At 39.1% G+C, this 15,703-nt stretch overlaps 1 protein-coding gene across 1 annotated transcript in view; it reads right to left on the reverse strand.

The window, feature by feature from the left end:
* RELN (reelin) overlaps window positions 1–15,703 on the reverse strand; it is a 553,687-nt gene that overhangs the window by 28,007 nt on the left and 509,977 nt on the right. Inside the window, exons 47-52 of the mRNA XM_055590184.1 lie at window positions 13,081–13,221; window positions 11,355–11,532; window positions 9,753–9,946; window positions 5,998–6,254; window positions 3,231–3,385; window positions 1,283–1,497 (exon numbers count right to left, since the gene is read on the reverse strand). Of these exons, the coding sequence (XP_055446159.1) occupies window positions 1,283–1,497; window positions 3,231–3,385; window positions 5,998–6,254; window positions 9,753–9,946; window positions 11,355–11,532; window positions 13,081–13,221 (1,140 nt within the window). The remainder of the gene's footprint in view (window positions 1–1,282; window positions 1,498–3,230; window positions 3,386–5,997; window positions 6,255–9,752; window positions 9,947–11,354; window positions 11,533–13,080; window positions 13,222–15,703) is intronic.

Here is a 15,703-nt window from a genome sequence, read left to right on the forward strand (position 1 = left end):
AGCCCAGATGAGTCATATGAGAATCATAATATAATTTCCCTAACTGTTGGTGGTGTAAGGAATGAACATTCTTGAACTAATTTGTACCAATGAGATGCAAAGAGGTACTTGCTCCAGCTTTGCTGGAAACAAAAGCAACTCTCTTTCTCTTCCATTGGACACAGGTAAGGATGCACTGTGGTCCAGCTTTCTGGGAGACATCTATGTTCACAAAGGAAACTAGTCTGAAGACTGATTATGACATCCATGTGTGGACAGTGGAGCAAAGAATAAGAGTAAGAGAGTAAGAAATAATAATGTCCTTGAAGACACTGTTGACGTTGTCAACCAACCAATCCTACAGTCCACTTACTTTGGATTTTTTTCATCATACAGATAATATATTTCACTTTCAATTGAGCCAAATGTAATTTTAATTTGAATGGAATTTTCTGTTACCTGCAGCTGAAAGTATACTGATTGTTGTCTAGCATGTTAACTAAGCCTTTTAGATTTGTTCCAGAAAACTGTGGGTGATCATGCAATAGACAATCTCTATGGGACTTTTTTGCCTTGTGTAAATACCTTATTCAAAGGCTCTATGTGTTCTGGTCATATATCTCGAATCTGTTTCACAAAAGGTTCTTCATTTAGCCAGAAACTGTGACATATTGTGGAAGCATAACTATCATTTTCTTTAATGTATCTTTTCCCCTAATTTTACAGTTGAAGGGAATTTTTTTGTAATTGCCTAAATTAACTTTTCCACATACTTTTCAGAAAACAGTTTAATCATCTTGGCTCACTACTGTCTAGGCTAATTACTTTCCACTACAGGTGCAGAACATAATACTTTGATAAGAAAAAAAATGAAACCTACAAACTACATTTGTACAAACAGCATGGAGAATTAGGATTTGTACAAGTATTAAGAGCTTGATAAGTTAGGTTTTCTCTTGGCCCCATCTATCATGGATTGACAAGGGGCCAATGTGGAAAGCACAATTTACAAGGTCCATAAGGTAACATATACCTTTTCAACTGGCTCCAAGGCCATCACTATTGCTCAGCAATAGTGAGGTACGGAAAATGGAAGAGCCTGTCAGGGCCTATCTTGACAAGTCTGAGGATTACATCTTGAGGTCTCCTTAAATTAGTTCATCATGGAGGTCACTAATGAGTGAACTTTAGAGTTATGGAGGAAGAGAGCATTTTACTGACAATTACACAGTACTTTCAGGCTGACCACAGTGTCTAAATCCACTTCTGAATGCTTAGAACCAGGGTTTAATTTTCTACTTACTTTCCAACTAAGCTTTCAGGAAGTGGGTAGGTGATCCTTTTCCACCCTTTAGTTGGAAAGAATACAGATGGTTGAGAAACGCTTCCAGAGCATTTTGCGTCTGCAGGTAAGCACTGAGGAACCAGATAATTCCAGCTCACACCAAAGTCTGTAGAGTACTGAACATGAATTTGATTCTGGGTGACTTTTTCAGACACTTTACATCCAACAGAGATCTAATAAACAGAGAGATGAAAGATTATTAAGATTATTAAGGTATTAAAACCATATTGCATGCTCTAAGGACTTCGTAGTAAGAAAGCTGCTGATTATTTGACAGACACTGCAACACATCCGTTTCTTTTCAGGTTCATTATTTGCTGTGCCGATGAATGGTGGAGTTGACATGGTTGCCCTAGGTGACAAATTATAGAAAGTGCCAAATATATTGTGTGGGGAGTTTGGAGAGAAGCTGAAAGCTGTGCTTCTGCAATAGCTGGCAGATTGCCTTGGAAGGCCTGGGCCTACTCTTACAAATTGTTGTTTGTTGTGCTAATGGTCTGGCACTTCTGTTTGGCAGAATGCTCGACCAAGAAGGATTGCTAATAGCTTTATCAAGTTTACTGTTTTGTTATACAATTTATGACTCTCAATAAATCACTTTCAACTGCAAGTAAGATGCAGTGAAGTAATTACAGAGGGTATTTTTGATAAGACACAGCATTCTTTGTTGATGGAGACAGTCATAATGCAACATTTGTTGCTAATACAGTGGGAATGAGGTAGACAGAATAAGTTGGTTGACATAAGATCTTAGCTAAAATTGATGTTGGCATTAATGCTAATAATGCCTTTGTTTTATATAATTTTCTTTCTCCAGAAACACTGAAATGTTTTTATTAAAAAAGTAGGTATAGCCACAATCTTCTCTTAAAGGAAAAGAATGCCTACATCATATAATGATTTAAACTCAGGGAATTGAAATCAGTTTTATACATTTTTCTTATCAATATTTTTCTCTATTAATATTTAATCTCAGAAGCACATTAAATCTTATTTAAGTTCATCTTAGGGCTTCCCTGGTAGCTCAGCTGGTAAAGAATCCACCTGTAATGCAGGCGACCCCACTTCAATTCCTGGGTCTGGAAGATTCCCTGGAGAAGGGATAGGCTGCCCACTCCAGTATTCTTGGGCTTCCCTGGTGGCTCAGATGGTAAAGAATCTGCCTGTAATGCCAGAGACCTGGGTTTGATCCCTGGGTTGGGAAGATCCCCTGGAGGAGGGCATGGCAACGCACTCCAGTATTCTTGCCTGGAGAATCCCCACGGACAGAGGAGCCTGGCAGGCTACAGTCCATGGGGTTGCAAAGAGTTGGACACAACTGAGTGACTAAGCACAGCACACAGCACAAGTTCACCTTGAAATAGTTCAAAAATAAAACACTTTTAATCATTAAGTTATATATACTTGGGATGTATATTAATATTAAATTTTGTTAATAGTTTTCAATGTATGTATTAAGTCAATAAAAGATTGTAATAATCATTGTCTCTACAATTTTTTTTTTTAAATTTTTATATTACTGGTATATGGCTTATTTATATAGTTAAGGTCATGGGGCTTGTGATTTCTATCACATCTCCTTTCGGCTCACCTATCTGGTCTGTAAAGAAGACAGATGGATCTTGAAGAATTACAGTGGACTGCTGTACACTGGACTTCCTAGGTGGCCCTAGTGGCAAAGAACCCACCTGCCAATGCAGGAGACATAAGAGATGTAGGTTTGATCCCTGGGTTGGGAAGGTCACCTGGAGAAGGAGGGATACATGGCAGCCCACTCCAGTATTCTTGCCTGGAGAACCCCATGGACAGAGGAGCCTGGTGGGCTACAGTCCATGGGGTTGCAAAGAGTCGGACGTGATTGAAGTGACTTAGCACACACACATTGTTAAGGTCATAACATTTTCACCTTGAATTGCATGATCCAGCCTTCAGTGGGGGTCAGGTCGTGGGTCACTGCATATACTTCTCTTCCATCGTGACTGCCACAAATCATGACACCATCAGGGGAGTCACAGAATCTTTCTACTGTACAATCATCATGGAATAGCCAGTGCTCATTTACTTAAAAAAGAAAAACAAAAATGTTATGACAGATTTATGACAAACATACCTTAAAGCAAATTTTCACTTTAGGTAAGATCGATAATTATTTTAAGTAGTAATCTCTCTAATTACATACCATCTACAGACAAAACACTGATATAAGCACATCATTTTAGGAACATAGATACTGAGAGACTGAGATATATCAAGTGTCCAATACTAGTTTGTTTTTCATTTGTAACACATACAATACATTCTTTTTTTCCCTAAACTAGTTAAGTCTACATTTAGGAAAAAAGAATGCATTTTATTTGTTACAAATGAAAAACAAAGGGAAATGTACATCCATTTGTTTTTCTGACAGGTGTTTAACTTTTTAGGCCAAATCTAAAGAAAGAGGAAGATTTTTAGTAACATGATAGAGAAGTGAGTTAGCTATTTATACTCAAATTTTGGTAGTGTCTCCTGGGCAATGAAAAAAATTGTAATAGCCAAACTCTTATAACCAGAGAGTAGACTAGTGGGAGGGGAAAAGGGGACTTGTCAGTCAAAGGGCACAAAGTTTCAGTAATGCAAGGTGAATACATTCTGGAAATCTATCGTACAACATGGGGGCTATAGTTAATAATTCTGTATTGCGTACTTAAAAATTTACTAAGAGAGATATTAATGTTAAGTGCTCTTACCAAAATAGAAAAATTAATATTAAAAAAGAGGAGGGGCAGGAGGAAACTTTCGGAGATGATTGATAAATTTATGGCCTTTATTGTGATGGTTTCATAGGTGTATATATAAATCCAAATTTATCCAGTTGTATACATTAAATACCTACAACTTTTTGTACATCAATTATACCTCAATAAAGTGATTTTTAAAAAAGCTTCTAAGAGTTTAATGAAAATTTAAGCAGCAAGATATGACTTAATCAGTGCAGAGTAATCCTATTGTGCCTCTCTCTCAAACACACGCACACATACACACACACACACACATGCACACCATACATTCATGTCCCTCACAATTTGCTTTCTCTTTTGGAAGGGATGCTTTAACTTCATGATTTTATCCCAGAAAGGTTAGAAATTAAACATATCTATACATTTCATCTAATTCATGATACATTTTGATTTCACAGGCCCAACTTTTTTCTGGCAGTTTCCTGGTTAGCTCCAGCATTCACAGTGGAGATGAACAGGTACAACTGGAAGCCTGGGTTACTGTGCAAAGAGTTGGATGGCCTCAGAAGAGAAGAGACCAAACAGTTTAATTGGAATCCAGCCTTCACCAGTGTTGTGTTCTTTTGATTTTGTCTGAGCTTAACATATGCCTGTAGAACAAGCATTTTTATCTCTAGGACTCAAATGGCTACCATAATGCGATTATCTGTTGGTTTTCACTCCATTGGATTAGGAGTTACATTTAGTCCTACAGCAGAAATATAGGACTCAAGAATCAAAAGGCACAGAAATCTGAATTCCAATAACAATATCTTGAGTTTATTCTCTGGTATATATTTTATTATATACTAGAATGCTGCAATCTTGAAAAAGGGCTTACATTAATCAACTAACACTAATCTCTTCTGCAGTATCATAAACTACTTCTGTAAGTAGATATTATACTTTCTAGGAGCACTGTCTTTGCAAGACAAGCATGAGCTTAATTGTACATCACAAATTAGTCTAAAATAAAAATCAGTATTTTCAGTACTTGAAAAAACATGTATTTGCTTTTATTCATACAGAAGTTGCACTTAAATTATTCTCTGATCATAAACTCACTTACATAAACCATTACATAGGGAAAACAAATGAGTAATTTAGCAAAGTTCCAAATCAGATTATATAAGTCTACTCGATAATCTTGAAAGAGTTAGACTATTTAATAGTAGTGAAGAACATTTCAAGCCTTTTCAATTTAAAAGGGTGATTTTCATTAAATATTTGCAATTATACCATTGTCCATGTGAAATACTAATCAATGAATTAATAAGAATAAATATTCAATGTTAAGATGATAAAATTATAATGCTATACTATATAGCCTTATGATTATACAGTGGAAGTGAGAAATAGATTTAAGGGCCTAGATCTGATAGATAGAGTGCCTGATGAACTATGGAATGAGGTTCGTGACATTGTACAGGAGACAGGGATCAAGACCATCCCTATGGAAAAGAAATGCAAAAAAGCAAAATGGCTGTCTGGGGAGGCCTTACAAATAGCTGTGAAAAGAAGAGAAGCGAAAAGCAAAGGAGAAAAGGAAAGATATAAACATCTGAATGCAGAGTTCCAAAGAATAGCAAGGAGAGATAAGAAAGTCTTCTTCAGCGACCAATGCAAAGACATAGAGGAAAACAACAGAATGGGAAAGACTAGGGATCTCTTCAAGAAAATCAGAGATACCAAAGGAACATTTCATGCAAAGATGGGCTCGATAAAGGACAGAAATGGTATGGACCTAACAGAAGCAGAAGATATTAAGAAGAGATGGCAAGAATACACAGAAGAACTGTACAAAAAAGAGCTTCACAACCATGATAATCATGATGGTGTGATCACTCACCTAGAGGCAGACATCTTTTGGAAAAGACCCAAATGGATTTTCATTTAACATCAGTGAAAATTTACCTGCAGTTTTGTCCTCCATAAACACGTCAAAAGCAATTCTCCCCACAGGGCCGGCATCTGCAGGCGAGCGCTCGTGCTGGGGCACCGGGGCACTGCTGAAGGTGTCCAGCATGACAGTCCTCTGGTCGGCAGAGCCCGAGATGAGGACGTTGTCAATGGCCCAGTCGTTCTGGTCCAGGCCATCGTGTCTTGGCTGCCACCAGCGGAAGCGAGTAGCAATCTCTTTAGCATCAGGAGGGAGAAGGATATTCACAAATCTGAAGAATAAATGATGGTGAGGTTGGGGAAAAGTCGTGTCAAATGTCTCATGGGAGAAAAGGATGTGCATCCAGACATAAGACATTACACATCACTTAGGAGATGAGGAGAGGACTTTAGCTAGAATAATTTTTAAAAACCATGATAAATTGTCTTGATTTTATGGTCTCGTGTGTGTGTGTGTGCTAAGTTGCTTTGGTAGTGTCTGACTCTGTGACCCCATGGACCGTAGCCCGCCAGGCTTCTCTGTCCATGGGATTCTCCAGGCAAGAATACTGGAGTGGGTTGCTGTGCCATCCTGTAAGGGATCTTCCCAACCCAGGGATCAAACATGCATCTCTTAAGTCAATATTGGTTTATGTCTACCAAAGTGCATATACCCTATGCCTCCTGATCTGAAGGAGGCCTAGGCAAACAGAAAACTGCAGAGCTCACCCTGGAGGCACAATGATAAAGAATCCACCTGTCAACGCAGGAGATGCAAGAGGCGGCGGTAAAGTCTCATCTTTTTAATCCATGCCAATCTAACTCCCTTTACAGTCCAAGGCTGCCTCTTAGCACTACAGGACAGGGCCAACAAGCCTCAATTCATCCTGGGAAGAACCTTTAAGCTAAGAGCTTCAAAATGACCCCTTGGTTTTTATCTTTCACACTGAAGAGGTTTAGTTACCTTAGTTTTGCTTACACAATATCTCCTTGTTGATTCTTTTACCCCTTTTTCTCTCTTTACGTCTTCCTTTAAGTATAATGACCAGAACAGTAGGTAGTATTCTAGATGGGGATCAATCAAAATCTATTCAAGGCTACAATGTTGTTAGTTGAATTTCTAGTACTTGGAATTTAAATACATTTTTTAGGTCATGTCCATCATTTTGCATACCCTTTGGGTTACAACAGCTCAGTGGAGCTTGGTCTTAGGGAAGGAAAGTGTAGACTGTGAATCTTAGACCCTCATCTGTGTAGTAGCCGGCAGTTTGGAGACTATGAGTCTTTGAAAGTGAAAGTGAAGTTGCTCAGTCATGTCCGACTCTTTGCGACCCCATGGACTGTAGCCTACCAGGCTCCTCTGTCCATGGGATTTTCCAGGCAATAGTACTGGAGTGGATTGCCATTTCCTTCTCTAGGGGATCTTCCCGACCCAGGGTTCGAACCTGGGTCTCCCGCATTGTAGACAGACACTTTACCATCTGAGCCACCAGGAAGTCCTATGAGTCTTTAGGTAAATAATCTTTTTCGAAGTTCATTGTCTCATGCATCTCAATTTTGAAGCTCACGTGTGCCCTTCTCTTTCCTCTTTTTTTTGTATGCTCACCTTGTAAGATCTTTTTATAATTTTTATCCACTAAATTGGCATGTTTAATTAAAATTTTATAAAGTATTAAGTAATACCAGAAATCTATCCATTCCTGGAAGGACACACAATCACACAGCTTTACCCAGAACAATGACTTTCTTCTCATTTTTCTTTCCTGAAAAATCCTTGACCACATTTTAAAAACCTTTGGAGTGGAAATTTATCTAAGGTTGCTGAAAGTGTAAATAAATTATGACCACTGTTCCTACCTTGGTGAATTTGTTTCTCCTTCAGAGAACTAAAGTGGATTGGAAAGTTATGCTTTTACCCTATAGAAACATAACTTCCTTCTCTCTGTCTATTATGTTGTTTAAGTGTTCAGAAGCTCATACATGAGACACATTATAACTTTCTTCATAAATAGTTTACTTGGCTCATCGCCCATCTTCTACTAATAGGTGAGCACAGTTTTTTTGCACTATTACAATGTGTACCACTTAGTTTCACTTGGAATCCTTTATTGGTGTCCAACTTTAATGCATGTGTAGGATTTAAAATGTTTGTTTATGGCAGAGACTGCTGGCATTTCCTCAACTGCCATATTCCCATTCTCCCTTCATGTTAGGAACCCATCTTCTTAGTGAGGCAAATAGTCACCCAGAATAAAGACAACATGTCCAGACTCCCTTGCATATGGGTGTGTTGCTGTGACAAAGTTCTGGCTATTGGAATGCGAAAGGAAGTGTAGGCAAGTGTTAGGAAATGTCTTTAAAGAGAGAGACCACACTGCTCTTGCCCCATCCTTTTGCTTGTGAGCTGGAATGTGGGTTCTTTTGGACCATGCTGTGTAGGTCAAGTGTAGAGTGTGGCAGAAGTACCAGCTAGCAAGAACCTGGGTCTCTGCTGCTACTGTTAAGTTGCTTCAGTCATGTCCGACTCCGTGTGACCCCATAGACGGCAGCCCACCAGGCTCCCGTGTCCTTGGGATTCTCCAGGCAAGAACACTGGAGTGGGTTGCCATTTCCTTCTCCAATGCATGAAAGTGAAAAGTGAAAGTGAAGTCGCTTAGTCGTGTCGGACCCTCAGCAACCCCATGGACTGCAGCCTTCCAGGCTCCTCCATCCATGGGATGTCCAGGCAGGAGTACTGGAGTGGGGTGCCATTGCCTTCTCCGACCTGGGTCTCTAGTCCTGGTGAAACCACTGGAGCAGCTCTGGGCAGCTTCCTTCTGGATCTAACTTATATTAAGAGAAGGAAAAAAAACTTCCAAGTTATTTTAGGTTTTCTGTAATTCACAGCTGAACCTGTTCTTGACTGATACATTGAATTTCTATGATCATTTACAAGATTCTCGATTACTTTTATTTTACCTAATTTTTAGCTGGTATCTGGCTTGCCATGCACTGAGGGATTATCTACGTTTCTCATTTTTTTCTGTCTCTTATTTGGGCCACAATCATTCCTCCTCTCCTTGTCTTCCCATCCCCTCTTTCATCTTTCCTCCAACTTTCTCTTTCTCTCCTCTCTCATCCTTCTCTTCCATATTCTTCTCTTCCTACTACTATTTTATTAAATGTTCTTTTCTTTTTTACGAACCTTTTGGCTTTTCTAATTGGTCACATTGTATTTTTAAATTTTTTTATTTATTTATTTATTTTTACATTGTATTTTTGCCCTTCAAGAATATATTCTTAAAAATGACACATATATTGTGTTTATTCAGGATTTTTCAGTAAGAAATGTGAAAAGAGACTCTAGGCTTCTTAAGGATATTTACATTTCATTGTGTTTATTTTGGAGAAGACAATGTGTTTATTTTCTAGCCTCCAAGTCCCTAAAATGGAGTGAACACTATGTGAACAAACAAACCGTTTTTTTGTTTCCATTTTCCCAAAATGTTGTTGAACTTAATTATATATTCATTAATTTATATGGTTTTTTGTAATGGGTCCATTCATTACTGGCATTGTGATTGTGTATTTATCTATTTTAAAATTTACAAACTAGTTGTTCTTGAAATAAAAAACCCAAACCAGTTGTTTATCCAGCTCAGAAACTTTATCCTCAAGTTTGTCTCAGGGGCATCCTCTAGTGGTGAGTGTGGTTCAGGTCTCCCTGTGGTCCCTGTGACAGACTGCTGGCAGGTCTTATCAAGCAATGTTGCTCAACGTACTAGTTATTAGAGATAAAACAGAATACAAACCCAGGTTTACTGTACTGGTCATAGAAGATTTCCATTAGTAGGTTCCAGGTAATGCCTCCATTGACAGAGTATTCTAAAAGAACACCTTGGTTACGGTTGTTTGGTGTGATCAGGCATCCATACATGAAGTAAAACTGGATAAACTCAGCATTCGTGAGGTTTAGATCCACGGTGACCAATAGCCGACTGCAGCCCTAAGAAGCAGAATGCACCGATAGGGTGACAAGGAATCATCATGACAGGTTCCAGGTGTTCTCTGGCTTTTATCCTTTCTTTTGTAATACAGCTCACACAGTACTGCAGTAATGATTTTCTTATAATTTCTCCTACTATACTAGCTTCTATATGGCCTCTAGCGCACAGTAGGTACACAGAAAACATATGCTGAATTTTGAAATTTTAGTATTAGAACTTACAAAGGGCAATGTATCCTAAGGAGATTCTCTTGTTTTTTCTAAGCAACAGGAGAGCTGGAATTAAAGTAACTATTCTATTTCTAGTTATTTATAGGTATCTGTTAGATTTTTAAAAAGGCATTCACTATTAACAAAATAGTGCATTGAGATGACTATTTTAATATGAAATTTTAAAATGATGTCCAAAAATACAACTTAATTATAATTAGCAATACTAGTTGTAAGCTTTTTAAACTTTTACAGTTGATTTTAATATTTTCTATATTAATTCATTAACATAGATAAGTAGTTGTTTCTTATTAATAGGTGAAACTATGAGGAAAACTAGGTATCAGAGTTCCATCTAAGTTAATACTAAAGAAGAAAGAGTATTGTGAACATTGCATTCTTAACCACTGTTGATGATTATAAAAATGCTATATGTTCTGTTGCTACTCTTGGGCTAAAATACTAGTACACTTCATTGGCACAAAAAACTCTAAGGTAGGGTGTGGTAGGGAAACAAATAACTGACAGTGAATTTGTAATTTTTAAAAATTAAATTTACCTATGAAAGGTATTTAATCATACTACTGGAGAATTCTACTTTTAAACAAGTCATCTTTGGCAGCAGTGCAGAATGATTATAAAATTTCTCAAAGCAATTTTCTAACATTGCTGCTATCATTCGCAAAATAATCGGCTATAAATATAAATGTCTAGAAATTACTAACAGTTATTCTTGCTTGGGTAAGTTATATAAGGGGTTAATTATTGTTAATAAATTCAGGAAACATCAAAGCTCATTTTCCAGATTTTTGGCTCCTTAAATCCTAAATCTGTTGCAAGCTCAGGAATTTTCAATTAGAACATCATCCAGATGGAAGACCTTCACACATTGTACAAGCTCTCTATCCCAGGGTGGAAATTCATTTAAATCTCTTTTTAAAAAATGTGCACTTAAATATACCTGTACTGACACCACCCTGCATAGTTAAATTGTCAAAACTGATTTGTGACAGGAAAATGTTGAAAATGATTAGCATTTTCTGATTTGTAGAAAGTTGTGAGTTCACATTAAGTTTGTGCATTTAGAGTTTCTAACTCTGCATCTTGTTTGTCGATTAAACTTCAAAAGAAAGTCAGTTTTGGGAGGGGGAGGAACTCAGAGGATGCAGAAATGAATAAACAGCAACCAAACACTGACCCCACTGAAATGAAGAGCCATTCCTGAAGCCACAGCTCCACACACGGTACTTAATTTCCCTCCATTCACAGTCAGCCAGTTCTGGTTAGATGGGGCCCGATTGAAGTTGTCTTTGAGTTGAGTTGGAAGAGAGGTCTCAGGCTCATCACAGTACAGGCCACCCCACTGCTCGTCACAGCTGGGAGTGGAGAAAGAGTAAAGAAAAGTCAGCATCAAACACAGGCCCTGCAAGCGTGCTCTCAAATTAGTGAGGCCAACTCCTTTTCCTAGTCCAAGATGATGAAAGATTAGTTATCTTCACAGAGTTTGCCGTAATTCAGCTGCTCTCCTTAACAGTGCTTTAGGTTAGAAATAAGCAGTGAATTAACTACGTCTGCTGCTGCTGCTAAGTCGCTTCAGTCGTGTCCGACTCTGTGCAACCCCACAGACGGCAGCCCACCAGACTCCCCTGTCTCTGAGATTCTCCAGGCAAGAGCACTGGAGTGGGTGGCCATTTCCTTCTCCGGTGCGTGAAAGTGAAAAGTGAAAGTGAAGTCGCTTCAGTTGTGTCCGACTCTGTGCGACCCCATAGAAGGCAGCCTACCAGGCTCCTCTGTCCATGGGATTTTCCAGGCAAGAGTACTGGAGTGGAGTGCCATTGCCTTCTCTGTAACTGCCTCTAGGCTTTCCTAAATTAGTGACTTGGGCTTATAGGTAGAAAGAAAGAAGCAACCTGAAAGAATTCACTAAAGCCCATTCCCTACATGACACAGCTCTGGATGGCTGATAAGCAATTGCAGATACCAAACTAGCCTGGTTGGTCCTAATAATTTATGAAATCAGGCTTTTTAACAGAGACTTTGGGCCAATCAGGAATTCAAGAGGCCAGGTTCCAAATAGCAAAGGGCACTTTGGATAGCATCTGCCATCTCTGACCACAGGATTGAATTCTCTGTTCAATGTGGGAAGAAATATGAATATAGGACTGGGAAGCTCTGGGGTTGCAGAGGTCATGGTTGATATGGGCTAGAATCATTAATCAAAAGAAAGACCTCCCAGGTGTGCAGAGATTAATGGAGAAGGGAAATGTGAATTCTTTATCATGATCTTCATTCATACTACCCCATCTAACAGTAGAGTTTTTGAAAATAAAGCACAGAGCCCCGTAGTATACAATACACACACACACACACACACACACACACACACACACACACACTTTGTTTAGATCCTTCCAAAGATGCTAAGGCTCTATAAGAGTAAAATCCCAGGTCTCTCCATGAAATACACCTGGCAAATTGATCAGGTATTTATATACTTTTTATACAAATAACATAGGAATACCATTCAAACCACAAGTAATGCACATCATTACATATACATTCAGACCTAAGTGAGAAAAATACTTATGATGTATTATTTTCAGTTAGAATATGCTGAACTCTTGAACCTCCTTTAATATTTTTCTCAAGTCTCAGGTGTATCACAAAAACACAGAAGAAAATAAAACACAGTCAATTATAACTCAGTCTTCTCCTTAAAAGATAGCTATTGTTCAGTTCCTAATCTCTAACCAAGAATGAAGATTCTATAGCCATAAACTTCATAGTTAGCTCAATGTTGGATTTCAGGAAAAATACATATAACTTAAGGCAGTTTGGGAGTGATTCAAAAATCAGTTTCAGAAAAATCTGGCTGGAATGTGAGTCAGGGACTTTCTATAGAAGAAAGAAAAAAGCCTACTTACACACAGTTTCCTTGGATGCACCTTCCATGGCCACCACACATATCTATACAGCCATCCCCGATATAGACATTATCTATTGCCCACGTCTGCTGCTTGTCAAAAGGAGCTGGCTGATGCCAACGGAAACGAGTGGCTTGGGACCTTTGAAGAGAAGTAAAATTATAATGAAGGATGTGGTGGACAAAAGAACGTGTTTTGATATGTTTAAACAAGTGCATGGAGGAATGTAACACAAATGTATGTATACCCTCGTCTGTATTCTGAAGAAAGTGTTGGTAATGGCAGTGTTCTTTGCCTAACTTTGATTAATAAAACCAAGCCAAATTGAACTGCAATAGCTTGAGAATACATTTTGGGCCAATGATATTTCTGAGCCTTGTAAAAACAGATTAAAACAGAAACTAAAACTAATGCTAAAACCAGTAGCCTCAGGGAGCCAGTGAGCCCTGAATTTTGGGTGGAAACCACTGTGAAGGGACACCAGGTCTGCTGCTAACTTATATTTGCATTTTAGGAAAAGATGTTTGTCCTTAAGCAGCCACAAGCCCTCTGCATTTGACTTGGTGAGAGGGTTTCAACTCCCCCATGCTACCTAAGGTCAGATGCTTTTGTGCAGGGGGCACACTGATAGGCCTCACATAACATTTTGGAGGAATTCTCACAATGAGAGCTTTAGGAAGACTGTGGGGGTGTAAGTCAGAAGGATCAATGAAACCCTAGATAACTAGACAGACAAAAAGAGGGTAGTAAGATCAGACTTACTTTATGATGATTTAAATGCAAGATAAATAAAACCCAAACAGAGATTCTCCCACTACATAAGCAGAAATTTATTTGCTCACTTGCATAGCTTGGGAGGAGTGTCTTGTTCAGAAACACAAATAAACTTATGTGTTTAGAGACACTACTACTACTACTACTAAGTCGCTTCAGTCGTGTCTGACTCTATGTAACCCCATGGACTGCAGCCTACCAGGCTTCTCCATCCATGGGATTCTCCAGGCAAGAACACTGGAGTGGGTTGCCATTTCCTTCTCCAATGCATGAAAGTGGAAAGTGAAAGTGAAGTCGCTCAGTCGTGTCAGACTCTTAGCGACCCCATGGACTGCAGCCTACCGGCTCCCCCATCCATGGGATTTTCTGGGCAACAGCCACTAGATGGCAGTAAAATCCAAACAATGCCTGAGGCTCAAGTGCGCCTGAACATTCAAAGAGCATGGGGTAAATAATTAGCCAAAGTAACTTTTGTTTCATGGATTCATGTATTTTTGTCATTAAGAGATATGTTAACCACGTGACTGAAATCTGTTTTATGCAGGACCAAATATCAAATAACAAGAATTTAAAATTTTCTAATTGAACTCATATATATTAAATTTGGGCTTTCCAGGTGGTGCTAGTGGTAAAGAACCTCCTGACAATATAGGAGACCCAAGAGACATCGGTTCGATCCCTGGGTAGGAAAGATCCCCTGGAGAAGGGCATGGCAACCCACTCCACTATTCTTGCCTGGAGAATCCCCATGAACAGAGGAGCCTGGCAGGCTTCAGTCCATGGGGTCACATAGAGCTGGACACGACTGAGCACCTTAGCATGTATTAAGTTTAGAAAATAGAAAAGAAACAGAACTCAAATCTTCACTCTGAAAATAAATCATTCAATATTTCTTTACTGAGCATCTACACACTCATTTCTTCACAACCCGTTTCGCCAGCTCCCATCTGTTCCTCTCAGCAGAGAAAAGTCGACCTAAAACCCTCCTGTCACTTCTTACTGCATTTAACTTCAACTGCAAGCTCCTCCTTGGTCCACGAGGCTCTGCCTGAGCTGAGCCCTCTCCTTTACCCCCCTAGCCTCGCTACTTAATTCTGGAGCCTTGCTCATCCTCTCAGCTCACAAGGCGCTCCAAACTCTTGCCTCCCTTCCGCCGGCATGTTTTTCTTTTGTCTCTGCCCAGTTAACCCTTGTATCCTTTACGTCTAAGAGAAAAGGTCAGGTCCTCATAAAGAAATATTCTTTCAGAGCCCTTTAAAAATTACATTTCTTCCATAGCAAAAGTTCTTTTCCTTTCATAGTATTTATAACAATTGTAGTGATATAGTTATTTGCCATATAGTCAAAGGTCCATATAGTCAAGGCTATGATTTTTCCAGTAGTCATGTATGGATGTGAGAGTTGGACCACAAAGAAGGCTGAGGGCCGAAGAATTTGATGCTTTCAAACTGTTGTGTTGGAGAAGACTCTTGAGAGTCCCTTGGACTGCTAGGAGATCAAACCAGTCAATTCTAAAGGAAATCAACCCTGGATATTCATGGAAGGACTGATGCTGAACTGAAGTTCCAATACTTTGGCCACCTGCTGTGAAGAGCCAACTCATTGGAAAAGACCTTGAAGCTGGGAAAGATAGAAGGTGGGAGGAGAAGGGGATGACAGAGGACTAGATAGTTGGATGGCATCACTGACTCAATAGACAAGAGTTTGAGCAAGCTCCTGGGGTTGGTGATGGACAGGGAAGCCTGATGTGCTGCAGTCCATGGGGTCGCAAAGAGTCGGACATGGCTAAGTGACTGAACAGCAACATTCCATTGTGTGTGTGTGTATACCACATCTTGTTTATCCATTC

The sequence above is a fragment of the Bubalus kerabau genome, chromosome 8 (assembly GCF_029407905.1).
Source record: "Bubalus kerabau isolate K-KA32 ecotype Philippines breed swamp buffalo chromosome 8, PCC_UOA_SB_1v2, whole genome shotgun sequence".
NCBI classification, from domain to species: Eukaryota; Metazoa; Chordata; class Mammalia; order Artiodactyla; family Bovidae; genus Bubalus; species Bubalus kerabau.